The sequence below is a fragment of the Molossus molossus genome, unplaced genomic scaffold, assembly GCF_014108415.1.
Source record: "Molossus molossus isolate mMolMol1 unplaced genomic scaffold, mMolMol1.p scaffold_m16_p_18, whole genome shotgun sequence".
In the NCBI taxonomy this organism is placed as follows: Eukaryota; Metazoa; Chordata; class Mammalia; order Chiroptera; family Molossidae; genus Molossus; species Molossus molossus.
In genome coordinates this window covers 62,008,740-62,036,272 of record NW_023425353.1, presented here as the reverse complement: position 1 = coordinate 62,036,272, position 27,533 = coordinate 62,008,740, and the positions used below count along the sequence as shown (strand labels likewise).

Sequence of the window (27,533 nt, the reverse complement as noted above, 5' to 3'; positions counted from 1 at the left end):
TCATAATACCACAAAAACAAAACAAAACAACAACCAAACCACACATTAATTACGAAATAGGAAACTTACATTATTTATAAAAAGAGAAAAACAATATAAAAATTATATTCTACGTAGTAAGAGGCACATCAACACTATAGAGATCTGATTTAATACAATCACAGATTTTTTTTTTGCACCCCACCAACTTAGTATAATACAATGTAAAATGATAATTTAATTATAAATGTCAACAATTATAAAAATCAATAGTTATAAATGTCAATGCATAGACATAGAAAATAGCCCTTTCAAAATCAAGGCATTTTGTAATTAAAGTTATTGTGCATATATTAGACAAAGGTGTTTTTCTGTTCAGGGTGAAGGTGTGTGAGGGGTGTTGCCATGAGGGTGAGGGGCTGTGTGAACTGAGGCAGGGTGCTCAATACCTGATGATTAACTAATTGTCAAATTGTCACAGTGTTGGATATGAACAAATCATATTTTCCCAGTTAGTAAAATCTCTAAAGAGAACCTAAAATCACATACGGTTTAAGACATTAAAAAGAACAAAACAAAACCAAACAAAACACACACACGTGAGAATAAAATCAAGACCTTGCACATCTGTGGCTCCAAACATTGAAAAAACATTTCACGTTTTCTGGGTCACCTGGTTCTACCGCTCTTCGGGCGGTTCCCAGCTGAGAGTGCTCAGACGCGGACCCCGTCCCTTTTATGCCTGTTTTATGCAACACGTTTCAGGATTTCCAATGTGGGAAGGCCGGGCCACCTGCCCGGGAGGTGCAGATAATCCCGGGTTAGAGGCTGGTACTGGCCGGCTTGTCATTTGCGCTGTGCCAAGCCCTCGTCCCAGGTCTGTTTTGTCTCATGCTGGGCTGAGTCACAGAGAATAGATAGTCCTATCAGCACATGTCCTGCAGATCATGTTTGCAGCTCACAAATATAGCCCTTTAGCGCACAGCTGGGGCAGTCGGAGCGCTTTTGGCTCCAGCGTGTGGCGCGGCGGGCAGGGGTCGGGCTGCGGCGCAGTCACCGGTAGGTGGCCCGTGGAGGGGGCGCGGGGCGCCAGCGAGTGGCTGCTCCTGAAACCGGGGGGATTGAGGGAAGCGGGAGGCTGGCGTTGTGTGGCACCTGCTGGGAGGATGCGGGCAGTGCGCTCCTCGTGTAGGTCTTTCCTACTGTGCCGTGGCAGGACTGGTGAACATCCCCAACGGGGCACACAGAGCAGGGGATTACGCAGTGACCTGCATTTTGGGCCAGGACTGGAATTGAATGGGGCGGGGGGGGGGGGGGGGGGGGGCGGGGTGCACGGAGGAGACCTGGCTGCTGCTGTGGTTCGGTCCCCATGTCTCCTGCTCCTTGGTTAGTGGGTACTCCCAACGCACTGCCCCGGGCCCCAAGGCTGAGTTCAAACCTCTGTGGTCCCAAGTGCTGTCCAGGGGAGATAAACCAACTTGTGTCTTCTTCAGTGCCTTGAAAGGGATGACTGACAACTGCCCTGGGAGTCTTTCCTCCCAGAGACTGTCTGTCTCCTGCCCTGGCTGGGGATGAGGGTAAAAAAGTGATCGGACACCCAGAGGAGAGCTGTCCGCCTTTGTAAGCAGCTCCGTTGTGCTGGCGGCTCTCCTGCTGGACCGAATCCTCTCCCGTAACTCAGGCTGGGTGTTCTCCCAACCAGTCTGCTAACCGGGCAGGGAGAAAATCCTCAGGTGCGCGTGAACCGCTCGTTTTTATCTTATGTTTAATTGGTGACAGTGTCTGTCTTGTTTTCTTTTTTCAAAATAACTGACATTAAAAAAATTCTCAGTTGAGGATTTTTTAATTGATTTTTGGGGGGGGGGGCATTGATCGGCTGTCTCCTGAATGCGTCCTGACCAGGGGTGGCACCAGAAACTTAGGTATGTGCCCTGGATGGGAATTGCACTCGAAACCTTTTGGTGTCTGGATGATGCTCCAACCACCCGGCTGGGGCTAATAACTGACACTTTTTGAGTTTACTAGGGGCCAGTTACTGTCTTAAGCACTTGACACAATAATCATGTGTGACCCTGTCACCGATCCTGTGAGCTCTGTGCTGCTTTACACCCTGTGTCCAGAGGGGAGCCCCGAAGTTCAGAGAGATTAGGTAACCACCTCAGGGACATGCAGCAGTAGGTGTGGGAGGCAGGACTCCAGCCCAGGCAGGCCCCCTCAGACTGTCCTCTTAATCCCATCTGCAGCCTTGCCCCCCCTTTTTAGTTTAATAAATTACAATAAAAATAATGGGTGTCCCCAGGGAAACCCTGATCATGTGACATAAAATGTAATTTAATTCAGAATTTGGTTGAAATATTGTGACTATACTGACCTCACTTGAAGAGTTAGCCCCAATTTACCCTACTGTTTCTATCACAAAACTCACTCTGGGGTCCAGGCAGTGGCCTTATGTGAAGACAGAATGGAATTTGTGTGCCACTAAAGCCCCTTGTCTGCCATACGGTCCCCACTGTACCTTGGTGTCCCCACTGGTTACTGCCATTCCCTTGGGTCCAGCAAGGCTGATGACAGGTGTCTTCTTCACGTGGCAGATGCACCTGGAAGAAGGCTTCGGAAGGCCTGGAGCTGGTCTGCCCAAGGGGAAAAGAGACCCTGGGGACTCGGAGGGGCAGGTGGGGAGGGAGGAGCCAGGCCTCTCTCCCCATGGCTGGTTCTGGTGATCCCCTGATACCAGCTTCCTTCCCCTCCCCCCTTCCCCCTTGCTGCTGACCCTCTCCAGACCTCAAAGAGGGAGCCCCAAGAAGGGCTTGGCACCTGGACTGTGGACTTTGTTGGATCTCCTCCCTAACTGCCCAGGTCCTTCCTACCTCTGAGTCTCTCAGATGTTAGCGCTGTCCCAACCCTCGAGCCCCCTAGTCCAGTTTATCATTTTTTATTAAAGATTTTTTTATATTCCCAGCCAGTGTGGCTCAGTGGCTGAACATCGATCCATACACCAAGAGGTCGCTGGTTCAATTCCCCGTCAGGGCACATGCCCAGGTTGCAGGCTTGCAGCGGATTGTTGTTTATCTCTCTCTCCCTCTCCCTTCCTCTCTCTCTCAAAATTTTTTTTACTGATTTTTTAGAGAGGGAGGAAGGGAGAGGGAGAGACAGAAAGAGAAAAACATCAGTGTGAGAAACACCTATCGGCTGCTCCTGCACGCCCCCTACTGGGGATGGAGCTGGCAACCTTTCGGTGCACAGGATGATGCCCAACCAACTGAGCCACACAGGCCAGGGCAGTTTATCATTTGACAAGACAGGAGAGGACAAGGTGACCAGACTGGCCCGCCTCCTGCCTGGAACCCTGTCATATGACTTCTGAGTGGAGATGTGTTCTGGTGCCAGGGAACACGTTTTTCCAGTCATGCACTCTGGCTTGGGAGCGTGGATGGTTCTGTACAGTGATCCTGACATGCCTGGGTTGGGGAGAAAGCATGAAAAATTATTTCCCCTTCTGGACCATCCCCAATCCCCCTCCCCACCCCGGGCTCATGGACACTCCCCCCCCCCCACTTGAGGGCATCCCCCCTCCTCGGGCTCCCACGGCAGCTCTTGCAGCCTCTGGTGTCGGATCCACACGCTGCTGCGTTGAAATGTATCCCTTTCAGGATCTGTTCTCCCTCTAGATTGAGAACTCAGAGGCAGGGGCATCCATCTTTCTGCATCTAGTGAGTGCCCATAAACATCAGGTGTGCAGGGTCCCCAGGAATCAAAGAACAGAAACAAGCAGTAAACCGCCCAATGCACAGGCTCCTGTGTGGAGGTTCAGAAGCAGGAGCCCGGGCCTGCAGCCCCACAGCCCCTGCAGCCCCTGCAGCCCCTGCAGCCCCGCAGCCCCGCAGCCCTGCAGCCCTGCAGCCCCGCAGCCCCGCAGCCCCACAGCCCCTGCAGCCCCTGAAGCCCCCCAGCCCTGAAGCCCTGCAGCGTTTACTGGGTGGCTGCTCAGTGTCAGGGGCCTGATTTGAGGGGCCCAGTCTCTGAGCCCAAGTCTGGGGCCTCCCAGCTGGCTGCTCCTGCCCGTAAAGTGTGGCTCTTCTCAGCTTGGTCCATGGACAGATAAAATTTAATTAAAGAAAAGATCCAATAAATCATATCATGTGCTGTGAAGTAATTAAGCAGAGTCTGAGAGAGACAATGACAGGTGGATGTGCTCCAGGTGAAGAGGCGGGAAGGCCACGCGGAGGTGAGGACACTGGACCACTGGAGCCGAGTTCAGGGTTGTGGGGGAGCCAGAGAACAGCAACAGCGTCCAGGAGAGGGAGCAGGTGAGCAGTCTGCGGGAGGGAGCTGCGGGACCAGCACTGAGCGCAGTCGGTGAGGGGGAGGGGCTGGCCAGGGCACACCACGGCCCGGGTCCTACTGGGCCCTGTGAGGACCTGGGGTCTCTTTGTGATTCCAAAGGGAGTCTCTGGAGGACGTGAGCCAGGCGGAAGCATGATCTAGTTCTCCTTGGAAAATGACTGTCCCTATTGTGTGACAAATGCATTGGATGTGACCGAGTGGGAAGGCAGGAGACCAGCAGTGATTTTTGCACAACTGAGGCCAGATGTGACACTACCTGGTGGTGAGAACTGCATGCCCTCACCACTAGTGATGAATTGGATGTGTGTGAGGGAGAGAGAGAGAGCGAGCGCGCATGTCCGCACGGGGGTGGGCAGAGTGAGGAAACAAAGCATAGAGGAGTGCCCTCCAGATAAATATGAGTTATTCTCCAGATGGAAATTAGGCCATTGGGGATGGATTGATTCTAAACGGGTAAATTTAGAAGGATTCATGTTTCTTTGAGATATGTATGCGACATTCCAAGTGGTTATGTCCAAGAAAACAGCTGGATACGTAGATACCAGATGCCACTATAAAATAAGGCTGTTTTTTGTGTTTTTTTTGGTGGTATGTGCTCCTAGCGGGAACCGAACCCAGATCTCTCTGGTCCACAGGCCAACGCACAACCGCTGACCCAAACTGGCCAGGGCAAAAATAGGCTGATTTTTATAAGTGCCTTGTATTTTACTGTCCACCATATTTGTTATTTATTGCCACATAACAAATCACCCCAACACTTAACAGCTTAAAACAATAAGCATGCAGCCCTAGCCAGTTTGGCTCAGCAGTTAGAGGGGTCCCGAGAGAGCCGGGTTCAGTTCCCACTAAGGGCATGTACTTTGGTTGCAGTTTGTCCCCGGCCCTGGTTGGGTCGTGCGGGTGGCAGCCATTTGATGTGTCCCTTTCACATCGATGTTTCTCTCTCTCTCTCTCTCTCTCTCTCTCTCTCTCTCTCTCTCTCCCTCCCTCCCACTTTATCTGAACAAAAAAATGGAAAAATGTCCTCGGGTGAGGATAAAAAAAACAAAAACAAAACAAACAAAAACACACACCAAAAACAACAAGCATGCATTATCTCACAGTTTCTGAGAGTCAGAGATCTGGAGTGGCTTGGCTGAGTGGTTCTGGCTCAAGGTCTCCCATGAGGTTGCAGTCAAGATGTTGGTCAGGGCTAAGGTCATCTGAAGTCATCTGCAGGGGCGCTGGAGGATCGGCTTTTATTGATTGACTGATTGATTTTAGAGAAAGAAGAAGGGAGAGAAAAAGAAACATCAATATGTTGTTCCACTTATTTATGCATTCACTGGTTGATTCTTGTGTGTGTTCTAACTGGGGATCAAATCCACAACTTTGATGTATCGAGATGATTTCCAACCAACTGGCCTACCTGGCTAGGGCTGGAGCATCTGCTTTTAGGACAGCTTCTGTTCACATGGCTATTGGCAAAAGGCCTTAGTTGCTTCTCCATAGAGCTGTTTGAGCATCCTCACGACCGGGTGGCTGAGAGAGAGACAGAGAGAGACAGAGAGAGAGACAGAGAGAGAAAGGGGGAGAGAGAGAAAGAAACAGAAAGGGAAAGAGAGAGAGAGGATACCTTGAGGACCTAGTCTCAGAAGTCACATACCATCACTTCTATCACATTCTATTCATTAGAAGTGAGTCACTAAGTCCAGCCCTTGCCCAAGGGGAGAGGAATTAAGCTCTACCTTTATGAAGGGAAGAACATCAGGGAATCAAATTACTGGGTATAGTTTAAAGCCATCCCATCTACCAAAGCAAAGTATTTTATATTTTATTGTTCACTAAAGCTGAGAGTAAACTCTAACCCACGGGCCTGGCACGCGTTTTTATGTGGCACACGGATGCTGCTGGCACAAGCCAGCACTGTGAGCCATGGAGACCAAGTCACAGATCCCTCTCTGTCCACCCCCCTCGACTCTCGGTTCCTGTCTATCTGGCCAGTTGTGTCTGGCTGCTGCCCAAGGCCCATGCTGGCTGCCATTTGTGTTGGAGACTCTGCTGTTGGCAACTGCCAGGCATTAGGTGGTTGGTTACTTAGCAAGTCACATAGCCTTCAGCCCGCTGGCCAACTTGAGATGACACTCAGGCATCTGGGTGTCACTGGGACAGAGAGTGCAACTGATTGCTGCAGTTCCCCGTCCCCTGGCCCTGTGGTCCTGGCCTGCTGGCCTTCCCTCTCGGGCCAGTAGCTCTTGTCTGGAGAGTGTCTCCAGCAGGTGGCAAGTGGGCGGAAGCCTGGAACCATGCCCACTGCCGGGGCAGGCCCACCCCAGGCAGCAGGGAGGGGCAGGCCAGGAATTTTCTCTTCTGTGAAGTAAGTTCCCACATAATATCTTTGATTTGGCCTGTTGGCCAGCAAGGCCTGGAATGGATACTGTCTTGTCCTTTGCTGAAGAAGTTTGCTGACCCCTGCAGGAAAGCAGGTTTGCTCAGCAGGAATTTACTTTTCTACTATGAATCTAACCTTTGAGAGTCTCTGATGGTTGAGGTTCTCACTCAGGACCTGGGCCACTAAGCACTTGAGAGGCCAGAGCCTGACAACAGGACACCTGTGCCCCAGGCTCCCTTCTGTTGCAGTGAGTGACGTCATTGCTCTGCTCCCTTCTCTCACAGTCCCCGCATTTCTTCTCTGCAAGATGCTCTGGGGCTGTGGACAGTGCAGCCAGATCTAGGAAGGCTGGTTCCGGAGATTCTGCCACAACCAGGCCGAGCCAGGTCTCCATCGGGGAGCTGGACTCGTCCCCTTGGAGCCTGGGTCTGGGCTGTCAAGTCCGGTGAGGGCCCGGGCGAAAGCTGTGCGATCGAATGGTGCTGGGGGAGTCGCTTGTTGTGAAGTGTCCTCTAAGGAGCGACAGCTGTATTTGTTTGGAGGGTCTCCAGACTGGGTCCTGTCGGTGAACTTTTCTGTGTTCTGCTTTGGTGGAATATATCCTGGGGATACTTCTGTGGTGCTGGAGAAAGTTCATGCTTAGGAAATTACATTTATGTGTTTGCCTGAAACATTGTTTTGACTGGAGTTTATGCTACAAAGAAGAGGTTACCTCCGTAAAGGTGCCAGTTTCTCTCCCCTAAGCTGCTTAGTGACTGGCACCTGCATCTGTCCCTGACATCCATCTGCCTCTTCTCTGGTCCCCACTGCGGCTTTGTTTCTGGGTTGGGAGGGTCTCCTACCTGTCCTGAGTGACTCATGGGCTCTTGTAAGGTCACTTTCCCAATCTCAGTGCCCACCCAGGGGCCAGAGTCACCTGTTTGGTTGTCTAGGGAGGCCTGGACTCAGTCCTGTCCCATACAAGTCACCAGAGGCTGGGCTGGACCTGGCATTTAGAAGCTGGTGTCTCTTAGCCTCCCAGGATCTCTGGACATTAGACATAGGTCCCTAGCAAATGTGGTCATCCCGTACTATTCTTAGACTCTTCAGTTTTCATCACACACATTTGCAAACTGAACACCTTACAGGCAAGACCCTGACTTGAATCCTGGCATATTCAAGACCCCTTAATCGAAGAACAGAACCCCTTTCTCTACTTTGCAAAACATGGAAAATGGTGAACAAGGTCAGATGACAGACAGGATACACTCTTTCCCACCAAAATACTCAGACTGATATTGATTTACAACTATCTAAAAATAGAATAGAAAGACATCAAGGAGAGACTATTCCTCTAAGATGGGAACTTGAATTACATTTCTCCAAGTTAATGAGCAATACTTTTTTAATGCAGGGGCCGTTAGTGTACAAATCTGGTTACTTCTCAAGGATTTACTGGCCTCAGAAAATAAAAGAAACTCCAAAACAGAATCTGAGCCGTGACTGTTTGAGCTAGAGCATGCACAGTCTGGACAGTGGGCGGTTCTTCTGGCTCTGATTACTCTTGGCTGGCGGGCTGTCCGTGCCACATAAACAGAGGTCAGCAGCTTAGGAGGGTTCATGTTGCAGGGGAACCTCACAGAACATGTCCCCAGGCTGTGTGGTCAGTCCCAGGAGGAAAAATGCTCAGCGGGCCTTTGTGCAACATTTACTTTTGTTACTTAATGGTGGCTGGTGTGTGTGTGTGTGTGTGTGTGTGTGTGTCTTTTCTAATGAACTCATTAAACTGACCCTTGAGTATGTTGCAACCTACTGGGAAGTTTAGATACTACTAAATTCAATAGAACATGGGAACATGAAACTTGAGGATGCCCCGGAGCTCTGGGAACCCACAATTCAGTTGAGACAAGTGTGATGTTTTCGAGGAGATGACCCCAGGGTGAGTATTGCACTTTGACTTTTACACAGAGACCTTAAGAACACCAGCAAACTGCCATCCTTGAACTAACAAGGCCTTTCATCATCACTTAGGACAACTGATTCATTCACATTTCATTTTAAAGTTCACGGTAAAATGATTTTCTTCTGTGTGTGGATGAAACTGACATATATATGTGTGTGTGTGTTTTTTTTAATAGGTAATTTTGTGCTTCCAAAATGGGACATAAAGTGGTTGTATTCGACATTTCTGTCATCAGAGGCTTGTGGGAGACACGTGTCAAGAAGCACAAAGCTTGGCAGAAGAAGGAGGCAGAAAGACTCGAGAAAAGCGCATTGAAAAAGTATGTTTTCTGTACTTGCTTGTAGCTTCTTTAGTGAAGAGGGACCCGGGCAGACTACAGTGGTGTTGTGGAGGGGTGTTTCTTTCTTCTGGGGTTTCTCACTGTCAGGGACACCTGCTCATTGAATTTCAGAACCTTCACGCTCTTGCGAGAATGAACATTCGATTTCTATAAAGAAAAACCCATAGCTGTGAGGACCCACACACGTCCCAGGCACGGCGCTAGCATCGGGAAGGCAGCCATGACCCGATGACGGCCTCTACAGCCCCTCGTGGCTCAGGAGGCTGTCGGCTGTCGGCTGCTCTCCACCCCCAGCCAGCCATGTGACGGCTGCTCTGTCAGGCACTTCAGCCCTCATCCGTGAGCTGAAAGCTAGATAAGACTCACTGTGCTCATGCCATTTCTACTCCATTGTAAAGATGTGATTTGTAAGCTTACCACTATTATGTAAACTCATGAAATATGAGTAAAAGAGAGTCATCATGTTGATGAAAACTAAATTTGAATCACAATTAAATGAACACTATACAAGACTGGTGAAAATATGACAAGCTAGGAAGGTTGCACACCCAGGTGGTTTTGCATGTCTGTGATTTTATTTTTTATCCTCACCTGAGAACATTTTTCCATTTTTTATTCAGATAGAGTGGGAGGGAGAGAGAGAGAAACATCGATGTGAAAGGGACACATCGAGTGGCTGCCACCCATACGACCAATCAGGGCTAGGGACAAACCACAACCGAGGTACGTGCCCTTAGCAAGAACCGAACCTGGGTCTCTCTGGACTGCAGGCCGACACTCTAACTGCTGAGCCAAACCGGTCAGGGCTGCATGTCTGTGATTTTTATTTCCTGTAGAGAAACCCAAACTGGAACTCCTGGGTGATGCATTATGGGCGTCGTTTATTTAGGAAAGGCAGAATGAGATTCCGATGGGCACACCCATTCTTGAGGGAAGTCCATGATCCTATATCAAGTTGGCAAAGTATGATATATTTCTATGCTTTAAATTAAAAACAAATGGTAAGGTGTGAATGTCTCTTTATTCTTGGTGCTCCTCTTTTACGAACTGTTTGGATGGAACAAACACCAATTTTGATCATGCTTGATAACTAAGCTGCTACTGTAAGTAAGCATCATGGCTGTTTCAGGTGGTTATTATTATACCGAATCTAAAGACAAGGAAGTTGGGTCCTACATAACTTGCCCAAGCCCTTTCCTTACGTAATGCTGTAATCACAGATAGTTGGAACTTCTTTTCACTGGTCACTTAGCATCTGTACTGCCTTTGTCCATGTAGAGACTGGGACTGTATCTGCAGCCTGTTTCTAAAACTGCCCCCTTCTAGAGGTCCTTGACCCTGCCTGCCACCAAGTCCCTGAGTAGGGTCTGGATGCTTTCCAGAGAATGGAATGCACCAACTTCCTATCAAAGAGGGCCACCTATTTTGAGACAATGTCTGTGCCTGATAGCTTTGAAGGAAAACTACAACAAATCTTGTTTTTGTTTTTTTGTGCCTCATAGAATATTAGCCTGTAAAGGCTCCAGGCAGATATCAAATCTCTACATGGAGAGAGGCCCACGCATGCGAAACACTGTTCTAATGACTGTGTTGGCATCCGGAGGGCAGCAAGATGTGGTCCACAGTCATCACTCAGTTTATGGTCAAGTTGCGGAGAGTAAGGCATCAATGTGGAAAGTTATTAAATGATAGGTCAGAAAATTAGCAATAAGAAAGTACTGAGGAGCGTGGGGGGGGGGTATTGGGGGGGTGCTGAAGGGTCCTGAGCCAGCTCCAGTGTCTGACTGGACCTGGAGTTTATGAGTAACAGGTGCACCTGCAGGAGAAAACATCTGCCACGGTGGCTGCTGGGCGACCTTCTAAAGTCAGGTATTTTATCGACTGGGGCTGCCTATATGTTTCTATCCAAACGTTCTCGAAAGACCAGCAAATTTCTTGCATTTTCAAAAAACTTGGGTTGGCACCACCTGCTATCCCAGGAAATTGTAATTAAATGCGTAGGTAATTTTGGGAGACATTTTAGCCAGGAATTCTATCTAACTAAAGTCAAAGTTGCTACTAATTCCAACTCGGAGGTTGGACGCTTCCTTTCCATTCCCCACGGTAGAGGGGACGAGGAAAGGGGCGGGGAGAACGCAGAGGGGCGGGGAGAACGCAGGGGGGCGGGGAGAACGCAGAGGGGCGGGGAGAACGCAGAGGGGCGGGGAGAACGCAGAGGGGCGGGGAGAACGCAGAGGGGCGGGGGGAACGAGGAAAGGGGCGGGGAGAACGCAGAGGGGCGGGGGGAACGAGGAAAGGGGCGGGGGGAACGAGGAAAGGGGCGGGGAGAACGCAGAGGGGCGGGGAGAATGCAGAGGGGCGGGGAGAACGCAGAGGGGCGGGGAGAACGCAGAGGGGCGGGGGGAACGAGGAAAGGGGCGGGGAGAACGCAGAGGGGCGGGGAGAATGCAGAGGGGCGGGGAGAACGCAGAGGGGCGGGGGGAACGAGGAAAGGGGCGGGGAGAACGCAGAGGGGCGGGGGGAACGAGGAAGGGGGCGGGGAGAACGCAGAGGGGCGGGGAAAACGCCCGAACCAGGGCGGCGCCTGCGCCCAGGGCCGGGCGGCCGGTGAGGGCGGCCGGCGGCTGACGCGCCTGTGCCGGCGTTCCAGGATCAAGGAGGAGTGGGACTTCGTGGCGGAGTGCCGGAGGAAAGGCGTGCCCCAGGCGGCGTACTGCAGGAATGGCTTCGTGGACACCAGCGCGAGGCTGCTGGAGAAGCTGGAGAAGAGCTCCCTCCTACGGCAGAGCTCACCTTCCCGGGACAGGGGCAAAGGGAGCAGCGCGTTTGTGTTTGAACTTTCGGGGGAGCACTGGACGGTGAGTGGCCGTGCAGCGGTCTGCAGCCGGGGGAGGCTGCGCGGCGCGGCGGCTAGGGGCGCCCAGGCCCGGGCCCTGGCCGGGCAGCGCTCTTGCCTCGAGAGCATCTGCTCCGAACCGGGTTCCCGCGTCTCCTCCTCCGCGAAAGACAGGGTGGTCCCGGGAGGAGCAGCGGGGTCCACCTGGATCCCATCCCCAGCGGCCCTCCCCAGCATGGCGTAGCCTTTACATAGCTTAAAGCTGCCGCCTTTCCCCCAGACGTTTGCAAGAACTCCTTGCTTTTTAAAAAATTTTTAACAAACGGAGCCTTTCACCTGTCTAACCCCCTCAGTGGCTGGTGAGGGTGCTGTCACAGTGTGAACAGCAGCAGAGGAATTTCTGCAGCCCCGGGAGCCAGCCGCTGCTCCTCTGAGACTTGGAGGCCAGGACAAAGGTCTCCTCTTTCTTTCCTCAGGCCTTTACAGGTGCTTCTGCCCCCGCACCTGCTGCTTTGCCCGGAGAGGCCTGCCTCCACCTGCGGGCTCCTGGCTGGAGCAGCAGCCAGGCGTGCGGTGGGCCAGTGGGCTGCGGCTTGTCCGTTTCAGTGGGACAGGGTTCTCTGGGACCCGCCCTCCATCTCTGATGACCCTGGGGTCAGCTCCCCAGTGAGCCAGCTCTTCATTTTGGCTCAGCCCTAGGAGAACACCATCTGGTCTCGTGTGCGTTGAGTGCAGATCTGGAGGGGCCGAGATGGTTTGCCAGGGCTGGGTGCTGTGCTTAGAAGGGCCCCATGCTTGGTTGAAGGCTCTGCTGTCACCGTCTTGAAAATTCTTTAAATTTGTTCTCTTTATTGATTTTTAGAGGGAGAGGAAAGGAGGAGAGATAGAAACATTGATGAGAGAGAACATCCATTGGCCGCCTCCTGCATGCCCCCCACTGGGGATTTGGCCCACAACCTGAGCATGTGCCCTGACCAAGAATTGAACCAGTAACCTCTTGGTGCATGGGTTGATGCTCAACCACTGAGCCACACAAGCCAGGCTTGAAAATTCTTAATAATTTTTGGCAAGGGGCCTGCATTTTCATTTATGCACTAGTTCCTGCAACTACCCATCTGGTCCTTCACCTCAGTGACTCATTTAAATGTCTGTGGGTTTCAATTTTCCTCTTTCAAATGGGCCTGAATAATGCTCACTCTGCCTATCTAATGGGACTGATGAGAAATCATATTTAGGGTGAAAATAATTTTGTAAGTTAACCCGCAGATCCAGTAGCATTGATCGCAAAGCACATTATAAGTACCAAGTGACAAGCAAAGGGGTCACTGTGGACTTCCTGACTGCCACCTCCACCCCACTGACCTCCCCCCTCCTCCCCTCATCTCCCCCCTGCGCATCTGCCACCGTTTGCTTATCATGCCCTGTGGTCAGGGGACTCGTGTCCTCATCTTTGTTCCATCCCTTCAGTGCTGGGCTCAGCTCACTTACAGAGGTTGCACTCGGTGAACTGGATGTCTTCAAGCGGACAGATAGCCACCTCGAGTCTAAGCACTTCTCCACACCCTGACTGGTTCGTCCCAGAACACTTGAGCGAGGGGAGGCCTTGGAAACCCCTGAATGTTCCTCTCTGTCACTTCCGAGGGAGGTGGCTCACCTGGACAACTGTGGAGCCTAGCCTGGAACCCTCACTGCCTTCTGTTGCTCTTTCCCGTCTGTAGACTCATAAAAACATTTAGAAATTTGATCCAGTAAATGTTAGGTGTTTATCAAGTATTTTTATTTATTTATTTTTAATTTTTTATTTATTAATTTGTTTTTGTTACGGATGTTTCTCATTTTCTCCCCATTAACACCCTCCTCCCCTTCCACTCTGCCCCATCCCCAGCGTTGTCTATGTTCATTGGTCATGCATACATGCAAGTTGTGTGGTTTATCTCTTCCCCCACAACCCCCCCCCCCCGGCCCCTGAGGCTTGTCAGTCTGTACCCTACCTCCATGTCTCTGGGTTAATTTTGTGCAGCAGTTTGTTTAGTTCATTATATTCCACAAATAAGTGAGATCATGTGATATTTTTCTTTCTCTGCTTGGCTTGTTTCACTTAGCATAATACTCTTCAGGTCCTTCCATGCCATCTCAAAGGATAAGAGATCATTCTTCTTACAGCTGCATAGTACTCCATTGTGTACATGTACCACAGCTTTTTTTTTTTTTTTTAATCCTCACCCAAGGACATTTTTCCATTTTTTGTTTAGATAGAATGGGAGGGAGAGAGAGAGAAACATCGATGTGAAAGGGACACATTGAGTGGTTGCCACCCGCACAACCCAACCAGGGCCGGGGACAAACTGCAACTGAGGTACACGCCCTTAGCGGGAACCGAACCCAGGTCTCTCTGGACCGCAGGCTGGCGCTCTAACCGCTGAGCCAAACTGGCCAGGGCTACCACAGCTTTTTAATCCATTCATCTCCTGATGGACACTTGGGTTGTTTCCAGATCTTATTTATTTATTAAAATTTTTTTTTGATTTTTGGAGAGGGAGAGGAAGGGAGAGGGAGAGAGATGTAGAAACATCGATGAGAGAGAACATCGACTGGCTGCCTCCTGTATGCCCCCCACTGGGGATCAAGTCCACAATCCGGGCATGTGCCCTGACGGGGAATTGAACTGGCAACCGCTTGGTGCAGGGTCGATGCTCAAGCACTGAGCCACACCAGCCGGGCTATCAAGTATTTGTAAAAGCAACTACAGAGGAAGGGAAGTGCGGCCCAAATCAAACAATCGAATGAATGCATGAACAGGCTGTATTTTTAGGTGTTAAATTGGCATGTTGTAAATTAATAAGACGTGTTGTGGCTGTAGGTGAGCCTGGTTGTCTGTGTTGACCAGGCATTTGATGTGAGTAATATTACGACTTCAGAGCAGTTTTGAAATTGGGCTAGTGTCTTAACTGTGAGAGTCATGGTAACCGCAGCGTCTCTGCTTTCTTTCTGAAATGGCCGGAGAGCTGGCCGGCACGTCGAATGCTCTCAAGCAGGTTCTCTTGCTTCTGGCTCTTTAAATAAGTGCATGGTTTTCCTCAGCTTTGTGCCACCACCCCACTCGGCCATACCGAGGACCTAGTGCCGATTGCTGTTATTTCTCTCTTGCAGGAGCTCCCAGATTCCTTGAAGGAGCAGACACACCTGAAAGAATGGCACATCAACAATACTCTGATTCAAACCATTCCGACCTATATCGAGCTCTTCCAGGCGATGAGAATTCTGGATCTGCCAAAAAACCAAATCTCCCACCTTCCGGCTGAAATTGGTATGTCTCTGAGCAGAGCCAGGCCTCTGGTGAGCAGGCAGCTGGTGGACAGGTGATGCTGCTGTGAGAACCGCTTCCCTCCCCCCGCTCCAGGAAGTTGCCGGGCAGAGCCGTTTCCTGTGTTCCCAGAGTTGCTGGTCTGCAGTGTCCCCCTTGGGTGATGATGCCATGATCTCACCTGAGTAACTCAGCACATACGTTTTCCAGATGCTCAGAAACTAGAAATTTCATGAGTGAGCAATGCTGTGTTTGGGAACATTTTATTTTCTTTCAGTTGTACTTGCAATGATACGTTTATTGTAAACATAAAATACAGCATATCGTTCCCATAAATTAGTCCATTGATACATTTAGTTTAGCTGATTATGTCTATTTGATCAAAATGTTATACTTTTCAATCTCTTTGTTGTTGAAGACCACAGTGATTGTTGCTGCAGTCCTTCCTCTCGGGGTGTGGGGCAAAGGTCTGGGGCTGCCCAGAGTCCCATCTACAATGCGTGCCCTAGAACCAGTGTGTGCCACGCTCATGTGAAAATCACCAGGGTTGGTGTGAGACAGAGGGTGGCTCGTTGGGCCTCTGGCGCTGTGCCAAGACTACAAGGCCTCGGCCACCTTTCTACTCAGGCTGGGAAGAGGTGACGCCTCCCAGTGAAGAGCAGTCTTGCTCACCGCTGGCTATAAAATGAACGGAATCAGCCCTGGCCAGTTTGGCTCAGTGGTTAGAGCGTCGGCCTGCGGTCCAGAGAGACCCGGGTTTGGTTCCCGCTAAGGGCACGTACTTCGGTTGCAGTTTGTCCCCGGCCCTGGTTGGTCGTGCGGGTGGCAGCCACTCGATGTGTCCCTTCACGTCGATGTTTCTCTCTCTCTCTCCCTTCCTTTCTCTCCCTCCTACTCTATCTGTACAAAAAATGGAAAAATATCCTCGGGTGAGGATAAAAAAATAAAATAAAATAAAATAAAATAAAATAAAATAAAATAAAATAAAATAAAATGAACGGAATCGATCGCTCACAGCCCTGGAGGCTGGAAGTCTGAGGTCAGGGTGCCAGCGTGGTGGGTGAGGGCTGCTTTCGGGTGGCAGACTTCTCCTTGTATCCGCACGTGGCTGTGGAATCGTCAGAGGAGTCCTGTGCTCCCCAGTCCTCCCCGGAAGAGAAACAGCCTTTATTTTGTATCAGCCCCTTCTCCATCTGCTGCTTTGACTGCAATACCTGACTATAAGCTCGCGGGTGGGAGTGAGGCCACTGGTCCCTCCGCATGACCACTGTCTTCTAACAAACAGCGAGACCAACAAAATTGACTCAGAAATGGCTCTGCCTCCAACATACTGTCTTCGTATATTTCCCTTTCTCGTTTATAAAATGGCAAGACATTTGTATTTTCACTGTCTACTCGGCAGAAGTAAACAATAATTTTGGTTTCCCAATTTTAAAAATTAAGTTAAGCATGTTAAAGTGTTCAGATCCTGAGCATGCATGGTGTGATTTTTGGAATATTGACTATATATGCTTTTGTGCTTGTTTCTGGTTTGGGACTGGTTCTGTGTGTATTCAGTCAAGGCAGACTTGGGATGCTGTGTTTCTCCATCAATTCAATGGTTGCCTGTTATTCTTAGTGTGTTCACTTCCTGCCTGTGAAAGGGATTTTTGTTTTCTTTTTTTTATTCCTCACCTGAGGATATTTTTCTATTTATCATCAGATAGAGCGGGATGGAGGGAGAGAGAGACAGAGAGAAACATCGATGTGATAGAGCCACATCGACTGGTTGCCTCCCGCACCACCCGACCAGGGCCGGGGATGAACAGCAACCGAGGTACATGCCCTTGGCCGGAATTGAATGTGTGACTCATTGGTTCGCAGGCCGATGTTCTAACCACTGAGCAACCGACCAGGGTGGGATTTTCTTTTTTAAAGCATGTCCTTTTTTTAATTTTTTTTATTGATTCTAGAGAGAAAGGAAGGGAGAGGGTGAGGGAGATAGAAACATCAATGAGAGAGAACATTGATTGGCCGTCTCCTGCATGCCCCCCTCTGGGGATTTGGCCCATAACCTGGGCATGTGCCCTGACTGGGAATCGAACCAACGACCTCTTGGTGCATGGGTTGATGCTCAACCACTGAGCCACACCAGCCGGGCTTAAAGCATATTCTTTATGAAGCATGATATCATAATTCAATCAATGTAAATATGAAGCCAAAGATAAGTGAATTCCATCAGTCTATAAACAATCGACTTGTTAGAATCGTTCACATGGACATGAAGCTTTGTGCTTATTTCGGTACCTAGCTCACTTCCCAGTAGAGCCCCCCACAGGCCCTGGCTGGTCACTGCTCCTGGGAGCTGTGCCGCCCTCCAGAGCCGTCGCCTGATACTCGTCGCCTGATACTTCATTCATCAGGTCATCTCAGAGTGGTTTGCCTCTTCGGTGCTGGGGGGGGGGGGGGGGCTGACCCTGCGGTGACCTCGCCTACGCTTTCATGGAGGGTTAAACAGGTGAAGAGTCAGAAAAAAAAAGTGCTCTGATTAAGAATCAAAATACTCAGGATCTCAGGATAACAGATGAGTAGACATTTAAGAAAAAGTACTTAAAAAACAAAATAACAATTGTGTTTGATGCCTTCCTCATCATTTATACAAAGGCTTTACATTTTTGTTTTGTTTTCTGTTCGTAAAAGACCTTAAAGGACCTACACTGTGATGTTCATTTTTTTCCCCTGGTGACAGGCTGTCTGAAGAGCCTGAAGGAGCTCAACGTGAGGTTCAACCGCCTGCAGAGCATCCCTCCAGAACTGGGGGACTGTGAGAATCTAGAGAAACTGGATTGTTCTGGAAATCTAGAGTTAGCGGAGCTCCCCTTTGAAGTAAGAAAGTAAACATTTTTGCACTATGATTTACTTTTATTTGGTTTATGACTTGGAATGGTCCATAACACGGGGAAGAAGCTTTAAAAGATGAAATTCATTTTTATTATGCCACATTCTCCTGACATTTCAGTCACCCTCTACCAGCTACTATAAGATCTTTAAAATGTTCTTACACTAATCTAGGACCCGAGTTTAAGTTCAGAAATGCCATCAAAGGAAAATGAGGCAAAAAATTCTGTTTTCATGCAAGATATTTTAATTTAATGCCTATTTAATATATGTTGCCTGACTCCGATTTATTTATCCACACAATGAAATAAATTAAAAACAGTTAGAAATAAATAAAGGGGGTATAATTTTTAAAAATGTATATACTTATAGGTAACTAAAGTAGTCCTACAGATAGGATTTAATAAGTCTATTAATTAAAAAATATTTATTAATTTCTTTTGGTCTGTATTCATTGGAGAAATGATTTTAAATCATTTTCTGATAAAATGGAGCAGATTAAAAAGGGAACAGTTTTTTTTTCTTTATTGACTTTAGAGAGAGAGGAAGGGAGAGGGAGAGAGATAGAAACATCAATGAGAGAGAACATCGATTGGCTGCCTCCTGCACATCCCCCACTGGGGATTTGGCCCACAACCTGGGCATGTGCCCTGACCAGGAATCGAACTGGTGACCTCTTGGTGTATGGGCCCACGCTCAACCACTGAGTCACACTGGCCAGGCCAGCAAAGTGAACAGTTTTAATTGCCAAATAAAACTCAACAAGCTTCTTGTGCTAAAGAGAGATAAGGATCTGATGATCCTGCTGATAATGAACAGGCTAAAAATGGTGTTGCTGGTGAGGTTCTGACCAGGCCCTGGCCACTGATGACAGTCCTAGAAGGGGTGTTAATCTCCTTTCTTGAAAACTTCTGTGTGGGAGGAAGTGGCTGCTTCCACTATCGGCATCCATCTTGCCCCAGGAAACGTCCGACAGTGGTCCAGGTGAGGGGACACTGCCAAGGGTCATGCTTCCCTGCACTGTATCAGTCCCTGGTCTCCCCCAGTTTAGAAAATGGCTCAATCTTCTCTCAGATGTTCAGGCTGGAAGCAAGCCAAGTCACCTCTGACCTTGCTCCCATGCCCCATATCCATGTCAGTCAGTCCTGTTGCGCAGGCCCTCCAGAGCGTGTTCAGTGTCTGACCACTGCCCAGAACTGCTCAACCAACACCCTGGTCTAAGCCTGTGTTGTCTGCCATCTGGACAACAGCCTCCTTTCTGTTCCTTCTTGTCCTCCCCCTGTCCCCCTTATTGAGATGTAATTTACATACCATAAAATTCACCAGTCCAGAGTTAGGATATTTCCATCACCCCTAAGAATTCTGTCTTGCCCATTTACAATATTTGCATTGCTTATTTATGAAATCACCCCAACTCCTTAAGGCCAGCCATGTGCTACTTATCTTAGCACCCCAACATTTAGCACAGTGGCCCAAAATGCATACTGTTTTGCTCTCTTTTGCATATATTCAGAGGAATGCCTTTGGGAAGAGACATCAATCAAAAAATTATTGGTCGAACTTAATTCCCTCTCTTACAAAAGTAATTAGAATATGTTGTTGCTCCTTTCTAGTTAAGTAATTTGAAGCAAGTTACATTCGTAGATATCTCAGCAAACAAGTTTTCCAGTGTCCCGATCTGTGTCCTGAGGATGTCTAGCTTGCAGTGGTTGGATATCAGCAACAATAGCCTGAGTGACCTGCCGCAAGATATAGACAGGTAGCTACTCGCATTCTGAAGGTGAGGTGTATGAATTAGTTACTAATGTCTTAAACCCCATTAACATCTTCAACATAGAAGTGTTCTTCGAAATCAATGAATTTTGCTTAACATAGAAGTGTTCTTCGAAATCAATGAATTTTGCTTAACATAGAAGTGTTCTTCGAAATCAATGAATTTTCCAGAGTTCACTGATTCCAGGAAATGAGTTTGGTTCTTTATATAATAAGACCATTTTTAGTCTATATCATACGTGTGTGTATACACACACACACACACACACACACACAGGGGTGAGCAAAAGTAGGTTTATAGTTGTGAGTATGCAAAACATACTCTTGTATTCTTGTTTATTCTTGTATTATTGTTTATTAATTATTATATTATATTCCACATGAACAACTGTAAACATCCCTTTGCCCACCCTGTATGTGTGCATTTGAACAAATCTTCATTGTCTTGGTGAACTTACTTTGGTAACCAATAGAATGGTATCATTAACTTTACTCCACAGAAGTAGAAAGGTAAAATTATTACATATGGAATAGAAACATATCACTTTATGCTTAGAATATCAGTGAGGATACTTTTTATTAGTTTCATTTATTGATTTATTTATACATAATCTTTCAAACAAAATGGGATGCTTAGTATTTCAAATTCTGTCCTTGCAGCTATTTCATGTTTAAAAATAAGTATTATACCGAATCATGTAGATTCATTCATTCATTCGACCAATCTTTCTTCTTTTATTTATTTATTTATTTATTTTTATCCTCACCTGAGGACATTTTTCCATTTTTTTTGTTCAGGTAGAGTGGGAGGGAGAGAGAGGAAGAGAGAGAGAGAGAAACATCGATGTGAAAGGGACACATCGAGTGGCTGCCACCAGCACGACCAACCAGGGCCGGGGACAAACTGCAACTGAGGTACGTGCCCTTAGCGGGAACCGAACCTGGGTCTCTCTGGATCGCAGGTTGACGCTCTAACTGCTGAGCCAAACCGGCCAGGGCCATTCGACCAATCTTATTAGGCTCCAGTATGGCAGGCCCAGAGAGTGGGCTGGGTTTAAAGTGGTGAATGAAACAAAACCTCTGGCCTCCTGGAATCCACACCTTCTTTACAAAGCAGCATAAGTAAGCTGTCAGGACACAGAAGCTGAGTGGCCGACTCCTGAAGGCCATCTCCTGCTCCTGGTACATCTGATATGTATGAGGCTTTCTCAGCTTGTGAGATTCAATTGTGAAATTAGTCTGAAACACAAGTGGAACTTTGTGAAATATTTATGGGATCAGTCGAGGTTTTGCAAAGGAATGAACTGGACAGGGGGCGGTCACTGAGTTAGAATAAAATGGAAAACAGTAAAACACAGTGGGAGCAGAATTGGCTCGTTTCCTTTTCTCTCTGCAGGTTTCTCCCCAATTTAAAGTTAGAAAATGTGATGAGAGAGGAATAGCTGTGCTTTCAAGATATACAGAGGGGAACATTTGCCAAAGTTTGTTCATTTCCACTCCAACTCTAGTATGGCTTCTTTCCCATGCCCTGCTCACCCTTGGAATGAGGCAGACACTTGGAAGGACGGACTGATATTTTAGAAAAAGTTTTTCGATTACAGTTTGTATTCAACATTGTTTTGCATTAGTTTCGGGCGTACAGTCCAGCGGCCAGACATTCATATTGGAAGGACACATTGATGTCTTTGGCCCCAAGGCTACCGTAGACAGTGCGATTTGCTGCTGCTGCTGTGTCTGTGTCTTCAGACGGCAATCAAGTCAGAACGAAATCACACAGAAACAAAAACAAGTTGTGTCACCTGGTGTGACTTGATTTATTTAATGTTTGCAGTTAGTTTTTCCCATAAAGGTCACGTATAAAAAACAAACGAAGATAGGATTTCCAGTAGGATTAATTTGTACTTTGCTCCGAAGCCAAGTCCTTGTGTTCTGGCCCCTTTCCGTCTCCTTAGGCTAGAAGAACTGCAGACATTTCTCCTGTACAAGAACAAGCTCACCTATCTTCCTCACGCCCTGCTGAACTTGAAGAAGCTCACCCTGTTAGTCGTCAGCGGGGATGACTTGGTGGAGCTCCCGACTGCCCTTTGCGACTCGTCCACGCCGTTAAAGTGAGTAGACCAGAGGTCCTGGTTGAGGCCCCTCCAGACACGAGTAAGGAGTGAGGAGCGGCTGGAGTCTTGTTTAAGAACTGATGTCACGCCCTGGCCGGTTTGGCTCAGCAGTTAGAGCGTCGGCCTGCGGACCAGACGGTCCGGGGTTGGGTTCCTGCTAAGGGCACTACCTCGGTTGCAGTTTGTCCCTGGCCCCGGTTGGGGTCGTGTGGGTGGCAACCACTCGATGTGTCTCTCTCACATCGATGTTTCTCTCTCTCTCTCTCTCTTCCACTCTTTCTCCCTCCCACTCCATCTGAAGATAAATGCAAAAAAAATGTCCTCAGGTGAGGATAAAAAAAAAACAGAGAGAGAACTGATGTCTCTAATTGGGAGTAATATCAAGCATTGTAAGGCATCATGTGGTTTTAAGGATCTGACTGAGAGAGAGCGTTACTGTCCACCTTGCGGCCTCCTGCCCCTGCCCCCGGTCCGTGGCTGGGTAGCTATCATTTTCCCATCAGGCCTCTGAACAGTCTCTGCCTTAGGACTGATCCCATAATCTGGATGGATTGTTCCGCAGTGGGACTCCGCTGGGGATGCTAATTTTACCTGGTCAGCTGTGACTTTCAAGAATAAGTAAGAATTTGGGATTTAGGACCACAAAGGTTGACCTCTGATGGGAGGAATTTTGCAGTTAAAAATGTACAGGGGAAAATATAATACTGTTTGTGTTTTCTTGAATAGATTTGTAAACCTTATGGACAATCCTATTGCTAATACCCAGTGCCAAGATGGTGACGAAATGAGGGAAAGTGAGCAAGATCGCCAACATTTTGATAAAGAAGTTATGAAAGCCTATATTGAAGATCTTAAAGAAAGAGGTAGGTTGCTCATATTAAAAATATTTTAAGTGACTATACAAAATTCCATTAACTCATATAACACAAATCAGTGATTTACTGATGTAGGTCAAGTTGACAAAATGTTAATTGGTTACAGGCAGTTTACTTTGTAAATTATTTTTCCATTTACCACCCTCCCCCCCCAAAAGATACGTTTCCTTAAAATATTTGATTTGCCTAGTGTGCTTGAATGCTTGATACACCATCAACTATTTGACAGAAACATACACTTAAAATGTGACGGTTGCATTACTAATTTACACAGTTTTTACCTAAATGACATTGACAAAAGACTATCCCGGTTAATGGGACAACAAAGTTCCATTTCAAAATCCACTTAAATTCAACATTAGAAAAAGTCATCTCTTACATATAATTTAAAAGAAAATATTATTTTTTTTAGAAAATATTATTGAGTTTTTAGAGAGAGATGGAAACACTGATGTGAGACAGAAGCATGGATCGGCTGCCTCCTGCACGCCCCCTCCTGGGGATCGAGCCGGAAACCTGGGCGTGTGCCCCGACTGGGAAAGAACTGGGACTTCTCAGTCCTTGCGATGATGCCCAGTCCACTGAGCCACGCCGGCCAGGCATATAATTTTTTAAAAATATATTTTTATTGATTTTTTTTTTTTAGAGAGAGAGGAAGGGAGAGATAGAAACATTGATGTGAGAAACATGGATTGGCTGCCTCCTGCACACCCCCCACTGGGGAGGGAGCCCACAACCCGAGCATGTGCCCTGCCCAGGAGTCAAACCAGGGCCTCTCAGTCTATGGGATGACGCTCAGTCCACTGAGCCACACTGGCAGGGCGTCATCTGTTATGTAAATCAAGCGATACCTATATCAAAATCATAAAAGGAAAAACACAGATGGCAGATTAGTAGGTCAGCCCACTTAGTTCTGGTTTCCCTCAGGGTGACGTACAGAGCAGCACGGAGGTGACAGGAAAGGTGGGATGCGTTTTTCCCAGTGGCTGTTTCCGAGGCGGCCTGGAAGCCGAGCCCCTCCCTCCTGTCACAAGCATGCATAAACAGGAAAAAGGCACAAGTTAGTCTTTGTTCTTCTAACCATGTAGTTACATGTCATAATGAAATAGAGAATGGTTGAGTATATATTTTCCTTTGGTTACAGAATCTGTTCCCAGCTATACCACCAAAGTGTCTTTCAGCCTTCAGCTTTGACACCATCCATCAGAAGACTGCAGAATTTCCCTGTCCAGGCAGCTGCAAATCTTTATGTTGTGGGTCAGGTCATCCAGGTCTGATGGCTTGAAGTCTAGAAACCACAGTCCTAATTGTTCAGAAAAATGATTTTCAAATTTCAAATGTATGAATACGTCTCTCTGTGGGCTGAGGAATTGATAAATGGGTTTGTACATCGATATTTAAAGATTTATTTGCATACACTTGTTTCCAAATGATTCACATTTAATAGTTCAGAATGTATTATTTTTTAAAATTGTAACTTAGACCAAATCCTGAAGTTGATCATACTGTTTTCAGGAGTCAAGGGATAAGGAGGTTGTGAAAAGAGCATCTGTATTGGACGTGTCATTTATTTTCTTTTGAGATTTCGAAGGAGTTTTAATGCATTATTTCTTTTACTGAGAATAATTGTCCTTGGGTTTATACAAATTGCTATTTCCATATGTTTTAAATTAAATTTTGCAAGGGTGGGCTCTCAGGAGAGACCTTAGGTATAATCTGGGCCTTGAAGGTAGAAAGAAGGGCTGGGATGTCAGCCCATGCATTGGGCACAGGGCGCTCAGGTGGCACGCTGGCAGCCGTAGCGGAGGAAGGGTGGGCGTGGTGGTCACGGGAAGCCTTGCATGGCCTGTGTGGATGGTCATCTTGCCCTGAGTGGGCACCTCAGAGTCCTGGAACTCACCTGAGAGCAGGGAGCAGAAGCAGTGCCCTGAGGGACCCCCTCTAGGGTGATCAGATATTGTCGTTGGGATGACTGACCCACATTGGTGAGGAGTCCCTGGCAGGTTTCCTTGAGGGGCCACAGGAGAGCTCTGCCCATGGCCCAGATGCCATGGCCCAGAGGGAGCTCATGAGACTGTGCTGTACATCGACAAAGATGGGGTTCCTCCGGGGCTCTCCCATCATATCATGGAGAAATTGCACAACTATCTTCCTTTATACTACCGTCTCGGGCTCAAATAAACAGTATTGTGCACATATTCACATAGATTTATATACGAATTTGCTCCCAGGTGATCTAGCCCAGTACTGTCCAATAGACCTTCCTGCAGTGACGGTCATCTTTTGTGTCCGTGTGTCCAGCATCATGAGCACTTGATCATTGACGGGTGTGACTGAAGAACTAAAATTTAAATTTAATTTAAATGGAAACAGCCAGTGGTGGCTACCATATTGGATAGTGTGGGTCTACCCAGTTGGGTTCTTTGGACGTTAATCTGGGCTAAAAATAAAGTGACTTTGATTTTATCTGAAAAATCAGTTTGTCCCCAGAGGCATGCATTTAAAAAAGGTTCCTATGGACACCCCGCTATCTTGTCTTGATAGGCCTAATCCTAAGTCCAAATAATTCATCCTCAGCATATGGAAGGCAGGCAGAGCACGCTACACCCACACTCAAGGGTAGCTTCGACCAAAAGACAAACTCTGAGAAGTAGGTGAAGAGACGAAAAAAATAGGAAAATGAGAAATCACTGTACTAGGATCTCAAACAATTGTATTTTTCTTTGTAACCCTTTAACAGTGTAATTCAAATTTATTAGTTGTACTACTTGAATGATTTTGGAATTTTATTTCATGCCAAGGTTATGCTATATATAGTCAGATAGAAGATATATCTGAAAGGGAGGAAATGGGACTTTCATACAAGCTGACTGTTCAGAACTTATGTCAATTTTATCTCAATAAAACCAGTCTTTTGTGCAAAAATCTTGTTTTGGTGTTCATATAAACAAAGTACTGCATTGATATATAATTATTTCATGTTATGTAATACCCCAAACAAATCTATTATTGAATATAATGCTTGCAGAGATACTGTTTTTTTAAAAAAAATATGTTTTTGTTGATTTTAGAGAGATCAGAATGGGGAGAGAGAGAGAAAGAAACATCAGTTTGAGAGAGAAACATCGATTGGCTGCTTTCCTCATGCATCCTGACTGAGGACAGAACCCGAAACCTGGGCATGGGCCCTGACTGGGAACCGAACTAGTGACCTTTTGGTGCAGGGGACTATGCTCAGCCAACTGAGTCACACCAGCCAGGGCGAGAGATATTAATTTATTCAAAATACAGAAAGATTTTGAAGTAGAGTCTGCATCTTATCAGAAATACAGAGGTCTGAAAATTTTGCATGATGTGTATGTTAATGACCTGGCACGTCTTCCCACCTCACTGGTCACTTAATGTCCAGCTATTTATGGGCTGCTGGACGTGCTTGTTTCTTTTTTCTAAATTTCTATTGATTGATTTTAGAGAGATCGATTTGTTGTTCCACTTATTTATGCATTTATTGGTTGCTTTCTGTATGTGCCCTGACTGGAGATCAAACCCACAACCTTGGTGTATCTAACCAACTCTAACCAACTGAGCCACCTGGCCAGGGCCTACGTGCTTGTTCCGTAGGCATGTGCTTGTATCTCTTCGGTTCCATTATTACATTGAAGTTCCTGCAGTTTACCTAATATAGATATGTAGACTACTCAAATATTTGACAATACCTTGCAAGTCCGAAGAATTTATCCACACATTTCTGTTGTGTTCCCAATAGTTCTCTCTCTGCTGAGATGTACAAATACTATTTCTGATATTTCCTTTGAAGTAGAAACTTGCACCATAAAAGTTGCATTTTCTAGAAATGAGATATCACCTCACACCCACTGGTATGGCATATATAAATCCAGAAAATAAGTGTTGGTGAGGATGTGGAGAATTGGAACCCTTGTGCACTGTTGGAAGGACTGTAAGATGGTGAATCTGGTATGGAAAACAGTGTGGTAGTTCCTAAAAATATTAACTATACAAATACCAGAGGATTCAGCAATGTCACTTCTGAGTATACATTCAAAAAGAGTTGCACGCTGGGTCTCAAGGTATTTATACACCATGTTCATAGTGGTGCTACTCATAAGCCAAGAGGTGGAAACAACCCAAGTGTCTATCGATGGATAAATGGATAAGCAAAATGTGGTCCACACATACAGTGGCTATTATTCAGCCTTAAAAAGAAAGGAAATTCTGACACATGCTGCAACATAGATGAACCTTGCGGACACATGCTCAGTGGAGTAAGCCAAACACAAGAAGACAAATACTGTGTAGTCAAGTATATGAGGTCTCTACCGTAGTCACATGCATAGAAAGGGAAAGTAGATTGGTCGTTAGCAGGGCCTGAAGGGAGGGAGAAAAGGGAAGCTGTTTAATGGGTGTAGAGTTTCAGTTCTGAAAAATGGAAAGTCCTAGAGATGGCTACAGGGAGTGGCCACAGTGCCGGCTGGGCGGGGCCTGGCCACCCTGCGCCTGTGGGAACAAGGGGTGTTGACCCGAGGGGCAGCAATGGCGGAGGGCAGGGGCCGGGTGAGGGGGACGTATTTACAGTAAAGGACTATCACTTTAATTTTAGCCACATAAACCGAAGGAGTCCTATTTCCAGGTAAAAAACAGATGTGAAGAGTCTTCAAGTTAGTCTCATGAATCAGAACGGAAACCTTTGTAAAAGCCGCGCGGCTTCAGAAACCTCGTGAGAATCCTTGCACAGACACGCGCACACGTGGTCCTTCAGAACA

The 27,533-nt window shown here is 47.4% G+C and overlaps 1 protein-coding gene across 1 annotated transcript; it reads left to right on the top strand.

The window, feature by feature from the left end:
- The first annotated feature begins 978 nt into the window (after positions 1-978).
- Positions 979-25,680, top strand: LRRC2 (leucine rich repeat containing 2). The gene is made up of 9 exons (XM_036267557.1): positions 979-1,038; positions 8,812-8,955; positions 11,627-11,834; positions 14,963-15,119; positions 17,845-17,981; positions 19,607-19,752; positions 21,719-21,874; positions 22,604-22,740; positions 23,897-25,680. Exons 2-9 carry the CDS (start codon positions 8,831-8,833, stop codon positions 23,944-23,946), a joined length of 1,116 nt encoding a protein of 371 aa, XP_036123450.1. The 5' UTR covers positions 979-1,038; positions 8,812-8,830; the 3' UTR covers positions 23,947-25,680.
- Positions 25,681-27,533: the final 1,853 nt, after the last annotated feature.